The 16,683-nt window shown below is 43.6% G+C and overlaps 1 protein-coding gene across 3 annotated transcripts in view; it reads left to right on the forward strand.

The window, feature by feature from the left end:
• Positions 1-16,683, forward strand: part of NR3C2 (nuclear receptor subfamily 3 group C member 2) — a 214,920-nt gene that overhangs the window by 184,776 nt on the left and 13,461 nt on the right. For all 3 annotated transcript variants that reach the window (XM_087735566.1, XM_087735565.1, XM_009468773.2), the window contains 2 exons: positions 11,473-11,603; positions 15,653-15,810. In XM_087735566.1, the coding sequence (XP_087591692.1) occupies positions 11,473-11,603; positions 15,653-15,810 (289 nt within the window). The remainder of the gene's footprint in view (positions 1-11,472; positions 11,604-15,652; positions 15,811-16,683) is intronic.

Below are 16,683 nucleotides of genomic sequence, written 5' to 3' on the forward strand. Positions count from 1 at the left end.
ATCAGTAAATTTTTTATATATGTTGTTACTATTATTTATTTTTTCATAAAGTGCAGCTCAGTTCCTATCCAAGGAAGTATATGAAAGGATTTTGTTAGATACCCACCCCAAAATAGTGCAGACACAGAAGGAAATTTTGAAGAACTACTGTCATACCTGTAGATAATAGATGTAATATGCTTCAGCTAGATTTTCCAAGTCTTATTTTGCTTTTTCTTTGTAAACAGATCAATGGTTGGGCAAAGCAATAGATTCAACTTCTTTGCATAAGTTTCTAAAGGCTCTGCCTTTTAATGCCTTTATCTCTAAACGCTTCTTAAATTTCTAGGGTGTTCTAGTTTAAACTGTGAAACTGTAAAGGAAAACAGGAGATAAAGTAGTTTTAAGGAGATCCGTAAGAATGGGAAAACTGTCAGAAGAAAGGTCCATCTAGCACAGTTTCTCATCCTTTGAACTGGCCAGTTGCAAAGAAAGCGTAAGATCAGGACAAGGGTAAAATGATACTTCTTCATTTGCCCGTTCCAGCAGTCAGTGATTTAGGTACTTTCTGACCGGGAGATTGCATTCAGACAATTGTGCTTAATAACCCTTCTGTATCTTTCTTCTGTGAATTTGCCTAATACCTTTTTGAATACATTTATAATCTTGACATCTAAAATGTTCTGTGGCAGTCGCTTCTGCAATTTAATTATGCATATTTGTTTGTTGGAGATGTTTCTAAAGCAGGTAGCTGATAATTTAATGGAGTGCCACTTCATTCTTGTGTTTGTGGTAATAGCGGATATATTCCTTTTCATCCTGTGTATGCCATTTATCACTTACAGATCTCTGTCAAGTCCCATCGTTTCTTCTATGGGCTGAAGAATCAGCTAGTCAATTTAATCTCCCCTTGTATATCAGTTGTTTGCTACCCCGGCCCATCCTCATCTCCTCCCTCAGTGCCTTTGCTAGCCCATTGTATTAATTTTGGGAGGAGAGCGGACTGACACACTGTGTTTAGAGCACAGTGCATTTATGCAGTAGCAAAATCATGATTTCTGCCTTGCTCTCGATTCTTCTTCTCTCACCCTTTGCTCTTTTTGACCATTAGTAAACACCAAGCAAGCATTTTCAAAAGGCAGAAGCCCCAAAAACCTGTTCCAGGTTACACTTAGATCTCTTTATTGTGTGATGTTTTTTAATTTAGAGCCAGTTACTTTCTATGTATGGTGGAAGATGATTATACTGTCTGCATTGTCTTGGTATCAGTGATTTTCACCTTCCATTTTGTCAGCAAGCCGCACAGTTTTGCAAGATTTTTCATCAGTTTTTCACAGGCAGCCCTTGATTTTATCGTCTGGAGTCATCAGCAAGCTCTGTCACTTCCATAGGTCTGATTTTTTTGAGATGATGTATGAGCCGAGGCCCCAGTGCAGAGCTCTGTGAGACTTCCCTGGTAACCTCCATTACTTGTGAGAGATGTCCATTTATTATTACCCTTGGTGTCCTATTTTTAAGCTGCTAATAATCCATGAAGAGCCCTCCTCCTTATCCCTAAGATCTTTTTAAGAGCTTTCAGGAGATCTTTTTAATAGCTTGAAAATCCAACTTTGCCGTGATTGCATCCCTGCATACCTCCTGATGCAAAGCACAGTGTGCAGGAGGTCCTAGACCAGTAATTACCCACGCTGGCACGCCGACAGACGGTATTGCAGCCCATACCCGAGCTGCATGCCCCAGTTTCCTTTGTGTGGAAACCAGGGCAGAGGAGAGGAGGAGGAGGCGAGGGTTGGTGTTTGCTTAGGTCTCACCCCATATGGCCGTGGGATGCAGCTAGACCTGGCGTGTGCAAAACATTTCCGTCGTACAGACACTGCCTGTATCGACCAGAACATCCCTGTGCTATTGTCAGAGCGCTCTTACAGATTCGTGAGACGTGACCTCTCTTCACCAAAGCTGCGCTGACTTTCTTCCCTTATAGCATATTTATTTATCTATTAATGCTTCTCTTTCAATCGTTTTGCTAGATATAGAAATGAGACTTACTAGCCTCTGGTCTCTTGAGTGCTCCCTCCCCACTCCCAGACCCATTTTAAGAAATCAGTCACGTTTGTCACCTTCCACGCCTTTTATAAAGGCAATTTAAGCAATAAGCTGCACAGCATAGTTAGTAGTTCAGCAATTCCATATTTAAGTTACTTTACAGCTCATGGATGGATGCCATCTGGTCTTGGTGATTTATTACTATTCATTTTACTGTATTTTTTTTTCTTTCTAAACCCTCTTCTACTCACACTTTAATCTGAAACTAGTTCTCACACTGGCTTACTGAAAAGGGAGACTCTGGTGCAGAGCCTTCCTGGACTCCTTTATGGAGAGCACTGATGCAAAGATTTTACTTAACTTATTTAACTTTTCTGCTATGGCCTGATCTTTCTCAAACACTTCTTTTTCATCTTGATCATCTGTTGGTCCAGTGGATGTTCTGGCAGGTTTCCAGGTTGTGATGTGTTTGAAAGGGCGTACAAACTTGTGATGTGTTTGAAACCGTTAGTTTTTATGATTTTAGCATGAAGACTTGCCCAGTGATTTTACATTTAATTTGGCATAATTATGCTCTCTTAGTATTGTCTCAGCATGACTTTGGGATATCCACAAGTCTTCTGGGAGGGTGTCTTTTCACTTCTCTCAAGGTCCTTGGCAGGAAGGGCTAGGATAGAGAAGAGGTTTGTTCCTTTCAAGTGTCTGTCTGAACGTGGTGCTGTTTTAATCTTTCTGCATGTCAATGAGCTGTTTGGTGGCACCTCCAAATGCCTTTTACGTGCATAGTGCTTCCTTCTGCGACTTCCCCTATAAATAATAACCTTCCAGATTAAAAGAAAAATTAGGAAGTAGTTTCTCTAAACTGGTACGAGAGGAAGGCATGCCTCGGTTGGCTTCCAGAAAATGCCGGGCTTTGCATGACAGCATGAGCAAAGTCTTGATTTCTGAGGCATTGTTGGCACGAGAGAATTGCTGCTGCATGTGAAATACAGCGGTAATTTTGCTGATGAACCACTGCAAGTGACAATGAGCCCTGGCATATTGGATGACACCTAAGGGGCACCTTTTCTGGCTGGTGATACCTTTCTCTGATAAACTTTAAAAGAGTATTTATTGTCATGTGTACATTATCATCACTTATTATTGAACATGGTATTGAAAAAGCATTTTGGTAAAGGCATAATTATGTATTTTCTCGTTTAAACCGTGATTTGTCTCTTTTGGAATGCAAATGCAAACCAAAAGAGAGTATTTGGTATCAGCATTCTGCTAACTGCATAATTAACTCTTAATTCCAGCAGATACTTGGGGTTTTTGCTATTGATGTGCTTGGGATTTTAGGGTTACGTAACGGGGTGATTATTAAGTTGGATTTTAGCACAAGTTACTGATTGGGAGCTGAAACTCTCCTTTGGCAATCATTACCCACGAGCTGTTGCCAGTTCCCTTCTTGATCAGCATATACCAGGAGGACACTTAGCTGAAATTTTAAAGCAGCTCTAAATTTCTTAGTGTCAGTTACCTGGGATTGTATTCTCTAGGATCACCAGGAGGACTTTCTTGGGAGAAAACTAATTTTCAGAATTGACTCCTTTAAGTTCAATGTAAAAATTGCCAGGTTTGTATGCCTGGGTGGCTAAAGCCCACAAAACATCAGCTATGTCTGTAGATCTGTTTTGATGTGAAATGACCTTCCTTGACTGATTACCAGTGTTCAGCATTGGTGGTGCTCAGTGTAATCCCTGTTTTGTCCTGGGTTTGGCAGCTTCTTCTGCCAAGGTCATTGCTGTAGTGCCAATGCTTCCAGCTATGCACCCTTCAGTCTGCGGCATCCCAGTCACCCGGAGAGAAGCTTGTGGGGTTAAATGGTTTACTTTGGTAGCAGTGGGTTTGCATGTTCTTGTGGCAGGGTTGGTGAAAGGAGATCATTACTGAATTAACTTCTCTTTCAGCAACTTTTACGGCAGGAAATCTGTCTTTTTTGCATACTGTGCTTCCTTGCTGGGAGCAGTTTTCTCCTGTTGCATGTCAGATTTCTGCAGGAACACAGCAGCAGGAGGCATCTCCAGGACCCTCAAGCCAATTCCCTGCTGCTGCAGAAGGATCTTGCCATAAAACCTCCTTATTTTCAAAGTAGTACCTTCTAGGTAGAGAGAAGAAATGCTGACTGTCAGTAGTGGCTACAGTCAGGTAGGACAGGAGAGAGGGATTTGGGGGCAGGAGGAGGAGCTGAGGTGACATTTGGTGGCAGGTCTCGCAGCTTTGCTTTAAGAAATGACCACTGGCACCTGCCTGCCTCTGTATGAAGGAGCATGTACACGGGCAATAGCTGCATCAGGCAGTTCAGCGGTATCAGCCAAAATGGCCTGGGAATGTAGGAGTATGCTGAAAACCCAGAAGGTCACTGGGGGCTGAGGCAACAGCATTTCGGTTTTGGTTTGGTTTGTTTTTTTCCCTGGGCATGATATGAGGATGGTGTTTTCCAGCAGCATGATAGAGCAGGCAGCCAGGGGCTGTGGTGGTGTAACCTGGCTGAGATCCACCGTCAACATGTGTAGGCAGCAGGGTGGTCGTCTGAGGCTGTCGCTTTTAGGCTACCTCTGGGCTAACACTTTCCTGGATAAACCACCTAATTCCCAGCCTGTGTTTATCCATGGCTGCTTAACCAACTGCAGGGTAATAGTTGTATTCTCTATCCCTTACTGCTTAGAGAGAGCATCTGCTGCCTTATCAGTAGGAGGAGGAGGTCGCTGGTGGTGACGAAGATGGGGTATTTATTTCTGCTGGCTTGCTGACAAGTTAAAGGAAAAATGGGCATGACCCAAATTTCTCTCCAGTAGAAACTGATGACAAAACTGCCATGAATTTCAATAGGAGTGAGTGCCTGCATTTGCCATTGATGCAAGGTAACAGGTATTTTTTCCTTCCTGGAAGGAGATGGCTCTAAAGCTTTAAGAGTTGAAGGCAATGAGTATGTTTTTGTCTCTTTCTGCTGTGGCTTGCAGAGTGAGCAGAGATGCTGAATAAGAAATAAGTGCTGAATGAAAAGTGATAATTGAATTTTGCCTGAATTCTGCATGTATTTTGGCTTGGATTTTGATCAGTGCAATAATTTAATGATGCTGCTCCAGTACTGCTGCCTTTGGTATAGTCCATTGAGCAGAATGATGCGCAGTGTTTTCCAGTGCTGCCGCACAGAAAGCAGTGCAGTGATTGTCCCTTTGCATGGAAGAATAGGTTCAGTTTTGTGCTCGGTAGTGTTGTTCTGTTCCCACCGTTCTTCATAATGGAGCTGTTGAGGTAGAATACTCCCTCAAGAAAGAGTAAATTGTTGTTACGATAATATGTTTATTTTTTTCTTTCCCCAAGAACCTCAAAACTTTTTCCAGACAAGTGAACCCCTCCTAAGGCAGGTAAGATAATTCAGGCCAAGGGCTTTTCTGATTCGATCGTTTGAGCAGCTGACCCTGTGATCCCATGGCCCTGGTCTTTTTCCACCTTTAGCTGCAGCTTGCCTGCCTTGCCCTAAAGGTGTGTGGTGATGTTTCATTCCTCTCTCTGCCAAGTTCAACCTGACCCCCTCTGGCATGGTGGAAAGCATACCTTGCTCTCTGAGGTTTCCAAATGGGTTTTGACCTTCAGGCCTTTGGCAGGCTTTCTTGTTGTGTTGCATTTGTTTATTTGTTTTGGTTTTGTTACAGCGTAATGCGCTTTCTGAATTTCCCTGAAATCATTTAAAATGATGGACAGGGTTCAAATGGATACAGGTTTTAGTCTAGCAAAGAAGCAGCTCTTGATTATAAAATAGGAAACAGTTCTTATGGGGGAAATGTAAAATCAGGAAACACAAAGAATATCTTTGACATCAGACTTTTGATACGAGTGTTGCTTGGACTTATTCCTAAGTCTTTTCTGAGCTGCAGAGGCCAAGGGACTAAGTCAGCTGCACGGTTGTTCCTCTGAGGTGCTGTGAAAGGGGATGCCTTTGCCCAGTTTTTCTTGGGATTATCAGCAAGCCACTTGAGCACTGATGAAACTTCAAAACACCCACCACAGCTTTCCCTGTCTTCACTTCCCTGTCTAATTTAGGAAGATGCCTTGTGCTCTGGCTTTGAATAGTATCCATGAGAAAGTAAATAAAGCATGGTATCAGGTTTGGTTTGGGCTGAGTTTTGCCTGTGAGGGAATATTCCTTGATGCGTGGGTTCCTCTTTTTGGTTACGGTCAGTTGAGTTGCGGTTTCCATCCTCAACAAGGAGATTTACAACACTAGACTTTATGATGACTTACAAGTTACTTACTCATAACAAGTTGTTTCTGTACAGCATGCCTGTAGCTTCACAATTTTTGATGTGGCTGTTCATTTCTGTGGAGGTCACATAAGGGTATTAATGAGATAGATGACTGGTTTGGTGTTTAGGATGCCTTGTCTTAAGCAGTTTCCTTAAATCATCCCTCCTCCACTGGTATGACTGCTCAAATCCTACATCTCTGTTGTAGTTGGGTGGCTCACCCCTTAGTGATTTGAGCATCAGTGCCGTTTTGGCAGGGTGCTCAAGGCATTTGCCTTGTTGCTTGCCCCTGTGTAAAAGGACAGCTACTTCCATGGAGCAGGGGAACAGGAGGGGCTGGGTTGGTTTGCCACTTTCTCATCCATGTATTCAGCTCTCCGTAGGTAGACGTTGAGGATGAAACAGGCTGAGGTGTTGGCCCGGTACTGCAGAGCTGGTCTCCATGTAGCCTGCCCGTGGAAGGAAGACAGGAGATCTGGAGGCAATTTGGGAATAAGGGTGGCAGAGATGAGAGAGGCAAGGACATAGAGATTGCATTGGAGATCGGGCGAGATCCCAGACCAAGTGGGGAGAAAGAGAAGACAAACTCGGGGAGAGTACCAGGGAGTCTATCAACTAGGAACACGTTTGCTGTGGTTCATTGAGAGAAACCCAACAGCAGGAACAAAACCCCTCTTCCCACCAAGGCAGTGGAGGTGCCTTGGAGGCCTTCGCCAGCGGAGGTACCCACCGTGTCTTCCTCCCAGGGAAAAGCAGCAGCAGTTCAGTTCCAGTGGGGATGTGGTGAGCAACTCGGTGACCAGTTAACACAAGGTACCTGTGGCCAGAGGCTCTGCAGGAGCAGGTAGAAATTGGGCAGAGCAGTAGCTGGGGGGGAATGGGCTTGTTGCAGCCACTCTGCCTGCCCGCAGTGCTGCAGCTGCAGGAAAGGTCAGGCAGAATGTGAGCTGGGCATTAAATTAAGCCTGTAAGGAGACACTCGGGGAACTTAAGATGGATTAACTTAAGGTGTAAAGTTTAAAGTGTATTATTATGAAGGAGGATTAAGCTAAACTGAGCTAATGACACCACTTTTGAATGCATATCCACACAGCAGATTCAGAGCTTTGGCTCCACGCCTTTTATTACTTAAATGTACTTACCTTCTTAAATGTCCCCATAAAGATACATGCCCTTATATTCCAGATCTTCCGTTCTCCATTTTCCATGTCAAGAAGTTTATATGCTGTATCAGAGGTGGAACTGGTTTTGGTTGGTTGGTCTTTGCATTTTTTTTTTCTTTAAAAAAAACAAAAAAAAAGCAGGAGGTGAAGGCAACATAGAAATTTGTTTTCATTTTTCCCCATGGTGGTAATGGCATTTGTAATGACTTGATGGTGTTTATTTTTAGGTGAGGCATTTGGTAAGGAAGAAATAACTTTTTTCCTGTTATGTTGAGATGCCCTAATCTCTATGTGCTTCATCTCTTTTAATATATGAGCCATTTCTATTGCTTTATTTTGTTGTTACTCTCATGGTATTGGGGTATCTGTGATGTCAGCATCTGAATTTTACAAAAGCTGTGTGCCCTCTTATTTTACACTGTGTGGGTTAAAAATCAAATGCAAAGTTGAATAACGTAAACTCTCACAAAATGCTTAGCTTACATTAAACAGAGTCATGAATTAACTAATGTAATTTGTAGTTAGTAATAATTTGTAAATAAGTAATAAATCAACTGATTTGGTTTTTCAGGAGGGAAATAGATTTGAAATTACAGGTTTGCTGTATGTTAAATAAACTACTTAGTAACTAGTTCTGTGTATAATTTTATCTCACTACAAACAATGCCATTAGGTTTTCCTTGAGCGTAAACTACAGATCAATGTTTGTAAGTAGATAAAAGACTAAATATTTAAAAGACAGACAAAAAAAACCTAACTAAAAACCCCCGACTTTTACTAAAATTCTTCTATTTAGGCAATCATATAAAAGCAAAATAAATACAAAGAAAAGCATAAGAGAGAAAAAATAAAATGTCACAAAAAGTGCAATGCAATGTAAAAAAACCCAAGGTTTTGAGTCAGGATGCTTTCAGGTTAGCTGTCACAGGGAGTGTTTTGCCACGCTGTTTAGTGAAAGCGTAAGAAACCTGAGACAAAACCTCAAAATGTTTCGGTTTACTTGCTGTGTGGCTTGTGGTATCGGATGAAAGGTCTGGCACTTCTCCTCTCTGTGGAGGTCATATGCAGGCAGGGATGGTGGCAGCTGCTTTATGCTCTGAGGCTGCAGAAACTAACTTTGGCGTGCTGCAAAAGTAAAAATGGATATAATAGACTCTTCTTGTTTTGAATCCTGCTAGTCTTCAGCAGTCTGAGATATACCTTAAAATGCATTTTTTAAAATAGAAATGTCCCTTATTAATCATTTGCCTTTCAACTTCAGTATGTATCCCTCTGAGCCTCCTGGGGAGAGGTCAGTTAGGAGCCACCATTATCTGTGTCCTATCCCTGCATTTGATAATTTTGGGAGGAGGGAGGGGAGCAGGAACAGCAGAAGGGAGATCACTCTGGGGTCTTTTGGGGTCTTTTTCCCCAGCTGTCTCGGGGTCACCTCAAAGGTGCCTGCAGCCATTTGGTCTCTGGGCAATAACCCGTCAGGAAGAAGGACCTCGGGCTGGTTTAGGGTGATGTCCCCAAAGGGGGGGTAGGCTGAGTCATCCAGCGGCCAAACGTGAAGGGAGCCCCCATCCCTGGCACACTCAGTCATCTGTGCTAAGGGCAGATTGAAACACTGGGAGGGATCCAGGTGCTGCTGTGCTGGGTTGGCCACAAGCCTTGGATGGTGGCCACCAGCCTCGGACAGACCCGGGGCTGGAACTGGACCCCAGGCACAGCAGCTTCAGAAATGCCCATTTGTGTGCATCTGACGTCTTTTAATTCTGCAAATCCTTTTCTGTTTCACCCGATCCCAGTTACTCAGGGTCACTCTGTGTGCGTTCATAGCATGTGACCGGCGTTGGGTGTGCAAGTGGCGTCTGTAAGTCCTCTGCAGCGTGCAACCGGGCTTGTGTGCTCGTGCCTGTGTGCATCCAGCAGCAGAGGCTGCTCTTCTCAAACAGAGGGCCAAGTGGTATTTCAGTCACTGTCCAAAGACTATTTTCTTCCTTGCAGTCCATGATGCATAATAAAAGTAAACAAACATGGCATTACTACTACTATTAAATTAAAAAAAAAAAAAAAAGAAGAAGCTGGAAGTTCTTAGTCTCAAGAAGAGGGTGGAGCAGGGGAAAAGTGCAGAGCCCATATAACAATGGGGAGTCCGCTTTATTAGTACTAAGGAGGAAAATAAAATCTGCTCTGGCAGTAGTGAAATAAAACACCAGGAAGATTACGTCAGTCTTTGTTTGCACACAGTATGATTCTTCTCTTTCACCAGCCAATTTGTATATTTGAAAAGGCAGTTGCTTGGTTAAAATGATTAGCTGAGCTTCATCCAGTTCCCCAATTATGTGAAAAAATGTTTGAAGAAATATAGACAATTGTTGTTGAACAATTAAAAAAATGCAAAGAAGTAGTGGTCACTGAACAATTATAGCGCCTTGTCTAAATATCCACATACATATTGTAGTTTCAAAATGAAATGGGCGATTCTCAGTGACTCTCTGCTGTAGCTGTTGTGGTTTGGGATAGCGGCTTTAGAAGTATAGCAAAATCCTAATTAATTCTGCCTGAAACTTGTGCAGGATAGGTTAGCCTGGGGTTGCCTCAAAGAAGAGAGACAAGGTCTGAAGCTAAATGTGTCGAAGTATATTTAAAGGAAAAAAAGAGTAAACTGGATACAAGTCATGTATCATTATTTTACGATTTAACAGGCAAAAATCTGTATTAATGAACATGATCATCTTATTATATATTCCTTTATTCCAGACTATCTTAGATTATTATTTTGGGAAAATACATACAGAATTTTTGAATATTTGAGTGTTTGAATAAGAGACCATTGCAACAATTTGACTAAGAATTCCCCGTAGGAGGTCCAGTGTAGTATATTAACGAGAACTTCAGTGGCTGGGAAATCATTTCTCCTTGTTGTTCCTACACTTTCATCCTAGGAGCTAGACCTGTTGCATTTTCAGGAAAAGTAGTAATCAGAGATTTTGAAATGGAGGTTACTTGGGAAGGATGCATAAATGCTGCTGGCTGAGGCAGTGGTCATCCCAATCGTTTCTTAACTTCAGACTCTTCAGTAGACGTAAAGGCAGTAACACGAAGTCATGCATTTTATTTTATTTTTGTTAAACCACTTCCCCATTTTCAAGACCTGCCAGCCGTATTTTTACAGGACTGTGTTATTCAGGATGAGAAGAGTCAAGGCGTCTGCTGGCACGGTGGCAATCCCTGATCCCAGGGCCCTGCTGGCTTGTGGACCCAACCGTGCGCAGTGGGCAGCAGAGGCTGCTGGGCTGGGGCCGGGGCTGACTGCCCTGAGTGGTGCGGGCCGCAGGTGTGAGGCTGTCAGTCCTCCTTGGCCATCCTTTCCCCCAGCTCATCTCTGTGCCAGACACTTCTGAAACCTGTTTCCACCCATATGTCAACTGATGGGGGATGTATCACTTAAAACGTGCGTGCCATGGATGTAGGTTCCACTATTGCACCAGTTCTCACCCCTTCAGCAGGCTCATCTCCATCAGCCAGGGCAGAGCCGAACAAACGCTCACGATTCAAACTAATTTTAAAACATTTTTGCCAGTTCATTAACATCGTCAGTGTATAAAACTCAAATTACATTTGTTTCTGTTCCTTTTATGGGGGTGGATGTTAATGCTGCCTGTGGTCTGCCGGATAGCAAAGTGAACTCAGCCATCAGTGGATGGCGTAGGAGTTGGGCAAGATGATGCCCGAGTCCCCCAAAGCTCCCAGCCAATGGATTTTTCTGCCAGCCCAGGAGCACGGGGACCAGGCAGCCCTCTGGGGATGGCAGGGCTCCAGCTTCATCTCCGTAGTCCCCAGCTCCCTTCCCTAACCTGAACTTTGCAGCTGCGGTGTGCCTTACTGACCTCTGCGCGATCGGTGCTGGGTTTCCAGGTCGCACCTTGCTTTCCTCACGCGTGGGCTGCCCCGTGCACGTTGCACTCTCCCGTATTTATCCTCTGGATTTTGTTTCTTTCTCTTCGCAGGGAACGGATGCGCCAGTCTGCTATGTTTGAACTGTGCCAGGGGATGCACCAGATCAGTCTGCAGTTTGTTCGCTTGCAGCTTAGCTTTGAGGAGTACACTATAATGAAAGTTTTGCTGCTATTAAGCACAGGTAAGTTAGATTCATGGTTACATGGGAATACTTGAAAATATTCCAGTTCGCAAAGAGGTGCAGTGATTTTAACTAATGTGACAAAAGAGCCAAACTGTTTCCAGCAGGGCTGCAGGAATAAGCATGGTTTTATGTCTTAGGGTTTATCTGCAGATCTCACTCTCCGTTAGCACGGGAAGTGTCTTTGTAGGTTGAATGCGTCCTGTGCATTGGAGGGAGAGGAGTGGCCGGGCAAGCGGCTTTGGCCCCCCCTCTCTGTATGGGAACCACTCAAGTCGGCCAGGTGTGCCAAGAAAGTGCAGCAGCTGTGGGGATTGGAGAGGAGTCCCCACTCAACACTCAAAGCCACCAGTTGGGGTGACTTAGTGTCACCTTCAAGATCAAAAGATGTACGTTGCCTGTACTGCAAAATGGGTAATTTACTAATGCTAGGTGAATTGAGAATGGCAAGCCCTTTTACAGGGCTCTGAAAGTTTAATAAATGACAGTGCATGCTTTATTCTTCTCTCGAGTGTCATGCTTTGAGTTTTCTTGAGACACAAAATTACATCTTGGTGTTTGTTACAGCACTGTGTAGTAATTAGCAGATCTCTTGATCTTATCTTACTGAAAATATTGAAAAACTCCCGTCTCAGTACAACTGTATAAATATACAGGCAATTTGTACATTACTTTTCCATCAGTCTTGATGAAAAAGCCAATTACCTGTAAACAAACTTTCTCCTGTATAATCATGCTCCCTTTTGTGGCATCCACTCAGTTGACATCATGATGAGATAATGCATCAGCTTGATTGGTGGGTATTCGTGATGTCACTTCAGTGAACTCATCGGGCAAGAATTCCCCTGGCAGAAGGAGGCTGGATGTGGGGGCATTGCGCGGGGAGAGGAGGAGCAGGAGATCAAAGGGGCTGCTGTGCTTATTCTGGCTTTCGCTTGCAAGCTGTTGGCAGCAGGACACACGCCCAAGGCTGCCGGGGCTGTGCTGCACAGAGCGTCTCCCCATTCGGTGGCGAGCAGAGCCCAGCGTGCCCTTTGAGATCTTGCTGTCTTCTCCCATCACCCCATCTTCTGCCCCAGTGAGCTGAGAGAAGAAACGAATGGCAAGCGACAGGCGTTAGTTGTGCAGCACTGGAAGGCGCTTATCGCTGAAACCGCTAAAGGACGCCAGAGCGGGCTGATGCAGCAGCAGATTTAGACACCCGGGAGCCTCCTGAGTCCCCAGCCATGGCGTGGGCACATTGGCTGCAGGCAGAGTTAGGTGCCTACGAAGCGATTTGCAGCATCCAGCAAAGCCGAGTGGCAATCCCTTCAGGCGAGGTGGTGGGACGGGACGGGCACTTTCTCCCTGTCTGCGGTGCCTTTCGTTCAGACCTTGCCCGTCTCACCTGTCCTGTAGCTCTGTGGTTAAAGTACTTGCCTTTGAAGGAGGACGTGAAGCTGCAGTTCCTGTCCTGGCTGGAGGGGATTTGGATCCGCTAACAGAAGCCTCCTGGGGCTGTAAGTTTTTTGGGCTCAGCTGTCTCCCTTCCTCCCTCCCATTGAAGTCACTCCAGCTCCCCGGGACAGGGAGAGACGACACCGGTTGGGGAGCGCTTTGTGTCCTGGTCCGTGGGGTCTGACCTCCAGGTCCCGCTCCACCAAGGGTTCAAGGAGATGGTCTGCTGGTGAAGCTGGAACTGTGGGGAGCTGATATGCTCCGGGGTAGCCCTGGGGGGTAAATGGGCTTTTTTGAAGGTTGTCGCTTAAGGTCTTTCCAGAAGCAACTAGCAGTGCTTAACGTGGATGTGCTTGGGGGGGTGTCCAGCTCCCAAAATGGTCTTGAGAGAGTGTCTGGATTGGAGATCTGGCTCTGCTACTTTTTAATCAGCCCTAAAGGGGGATAATCTTTAGAAAAAGAGCCTAAAGGCATTCTAAAAATGTAGCAAAATGTCTTTAAGCTTTTTATTCAACCCTCTTGAGAGTGTTAACTAAGGACTTGAGTTACTGCGAGAATCTGTTAGGCGAGATCAGCCTGGCCAGTTAACTTCGGGTAGCTGGGTCCCTTTGAAATGCACACCACAGTCACTAGAAAACCTACTAAAAATAGTTTGTTTTGGGAGAATCAGGATATTTACATTAGAGAGAGAGAGAGGAGAGCAAAACGGAAGTGAAGAGAGTGATAAAACCCAGAAAGTGTCATGCGAAGGGCAGCAAACCTGGTTTCAAATGATTGCACCTTGATACACCCTTATGACAGAAAACACCAGGGTTTTTTTTTCATTTAAATGTTTTTATTGAATCGTGTGATGAGCAGAGTACAAGTTATTCTGAAACTTTCATGATGACCACATCAAGGAAGTTTCGCTCCATTTACATGTGGAAGAAACCACACATTACAACTCAATTGTTTTCTTACTTTCCACAGACCATAGATTTTGGGAGCTTGCCAAAAGCATTGCTGCATTTAATAAGTAAAATCAGAAACACTGGGCAAACCTCCAGAATTTCATGTTTTGCTAGAGTTCTCTTTATTTGTGGTCTTTCTTTCTTTCTTAATAATCTGGCTGGGGTGATGGTATAATAATTCTCAGACAGAACAGTAAAATACATAGTAGTGGACAAAGAAGGAGTGGCTCTAACAGCCTTTAAGCAGCATGTAGGAATACAGACCTGTAAATATCAAAGGAACTGTAAAGCCCGTGCATTTTGTGTGAGGGCCACAGTATGCTCTGATGGCTTTACTCATCTTGATTGGTGTCTCTATATTCATTCAGCTTGAACTGAATTTGTACACCTGTTCCAGACAGTTTTTTCTGCCTGTCAGCTGACGGACTGATTTGGCATCTAGAATTTCAAAATTAAATATTGTAGGCAGGTTGGTGCGTTCCTCCTAGGCTTTTTCTAAAGATTCCTCTGTGTACCCCCTTCCAGCACTTGATGGTCACAAATCCTTGCTGCTCATGTGGTGGTAGAGCTCCTCCTTATTTTCCGTTGCTAAATTGCTCTGGTAGGTACTGGTGATAGAAGATACTGGTGCTTTTTCTTAAAGCTTCTACTCTGGAGCCATTTGGGTGGTTGTTACATGCTTATGTATTTTGTTTTCTTTCTGTGGACTTAGCATTAAGAGATGCAGGGTAGGAAGATATTTGATGGTTAAGCAGTATTCAACTCATCCACGTATTAAAACACGAGAACATTTTATGTAATGTTGGTAATAACCTCTTTGGGGTTTTCCTAGAGATCTGATCCTATAAGCCATTTCTGTTCGGGGCAGAACCTGCTGGAGTGCAAGGGTATTTGCAGTCTGTAAAGAAACAGTGTATTTGCTTTTGTAATTAGCCTTGCTAGTATCAGTCACAGTAAAAAGTATCAGAAAAGTCTACTTTTATAGCCCATTTGTGAAATGATCCTTCTGGCAGATGGGAACTTTGATAGGACGCTAGAAATGCTTGCAACTGTATGTTGTGGTGAAACACTGGGTCAGGGTGCCTGTTCGGAAGAGAGTCTTCTGTTTCATGCAGAATAATGGCTCTGTTTGTTCTAGGTGTTATGCAGATGCTTACTAACATTCAAAGAAATTTTAAATGTTACTTGATGGCATAAAAATGTGTCACTTGGTCTAGCATTTCTGTACATAACAGCTGTAATTCTGTACCTTCTTCTCCTCTGCCAAGTGTGGGGAGTCTTTCAAGAATGATAAATTGCGTCTTCAACTTCTAAAAAAAATAGCCTTGATCCATCTGCCTTTTTTCTTTTTGTGTGTGTGTGTGTGTGTGTGTTTGGGTTGTATTGAAAACAGTTTCAGCATGAGGTTAGCATGTGTCGTATTTCTGAGATGTTATCTTGTCATCTGCCACAGCTTCTGCAATCAAAGATCTGGAGAGGATGCTTGAATCACTTGAAAATCTGTATGATGTTGTTGATTCCTTACCAATGTCTGTAAAGTTATGGACTTTGCTTAAAGGTTTAATTCTTTCATCCATTAACTAGTGTAACTTTTTAAGTATGCACATCAAAAGAATAAGCAATACAGTTAATATTAATATAAGACTGTCTTTTCAATGACAGTTCCCAAGGATGGTCTCAAAAGCCAAGCTGCATTTGAAGAAATGAGGGCAAATTACATTAAAGAACTAAAGAAGATGGTAACTAAATGTCCAAGTAACTCTGGGCAAAGCTGGCAGAGATTCTACCAACTGACTAAACTTCTTGACTCCATGCATGATGTAAGTATAACTCTTCAGGGAATGCAGACAAGTTAAGCAAAAATCTCTCCATTAAGGTAACCCAATAGTCTTTAATTGTGTTAACTAACAGGGAGGAAAAAAAATTAAATTCTTTTTAAAGGAACATCTGAGAGAAGTTGTTAGATGAATTTAAGGACAACTGCCAAGTAAAATAAGAAAATATAAGTCATTAAGGGCTGGGTCCTGCTGCCTTCTCCTGTGGTAAATGGTAGTGTGTTCCTCCAATGATTCGCTTAAGGTCAGTAGAGCTATTAGTGGGGTCAGAGGCTCTTCAGTAGGAGAAGTGATGTTCACTGTGACCCTAAGTTAGACACAGCACGAGCACGCCACGCAGAGTATCCCGCCAGTCGCTTCGCAATGAAAGGTGCCGGATTAGTGTTGCGCGTCTAACATGCCTGATGTGCTAATAAATGTTGAATTAATTTGGTGATCTTTTACAGCTGGGACTGTAATAATGATGACTTTAAAAGATGTATTGAGACCTTGGAGCCATCTTGGGTATTTGAAGCTTTATTTGAGCGTTTCAAGCATAAGATTCACTGTGTTGTTAGGTTATTTCTACTGGCCTGTCTCATTCCAGTGTGAGGTGTTTGTTTTACATGTGTCGGGTGTGAGAGGTGGTGAATGACATGGGAAACTAAAAGTGTAGTCCCAAAACTCCCAGGCTGTTGGTACCTCAGGCCAGAGTGACTCTGAAGGGTTGTGGTAGGTGCCTAGTGCAAGGGACCAGCTCGTGATTTCAGAAGCGGTATCCATAACGTTGAGCTGTTGAGTTGGGAGCAACCTGGTTCTAGTCAGTAAAACGGTAAGTGCAGAGATGTACCTCTCCAGATGCTTTGAGCAGCAGCAGGG

Source organism: Nipponia nippon, unplaced genomic scaffold, assembly GCF_047370975.1.
Source record: "Nipponia nippon isolate SJK-2023a ecotype South Korea unplaced genomic scaffold, ASM4737097v1 scaffold_6, whole genome shotgun sequence".
NCBI lineage: Eukaryota > Metazoa > Chordata > Aves > Pelecaniformes > Threskiornithidae > Nipponia > Nipponia nippon.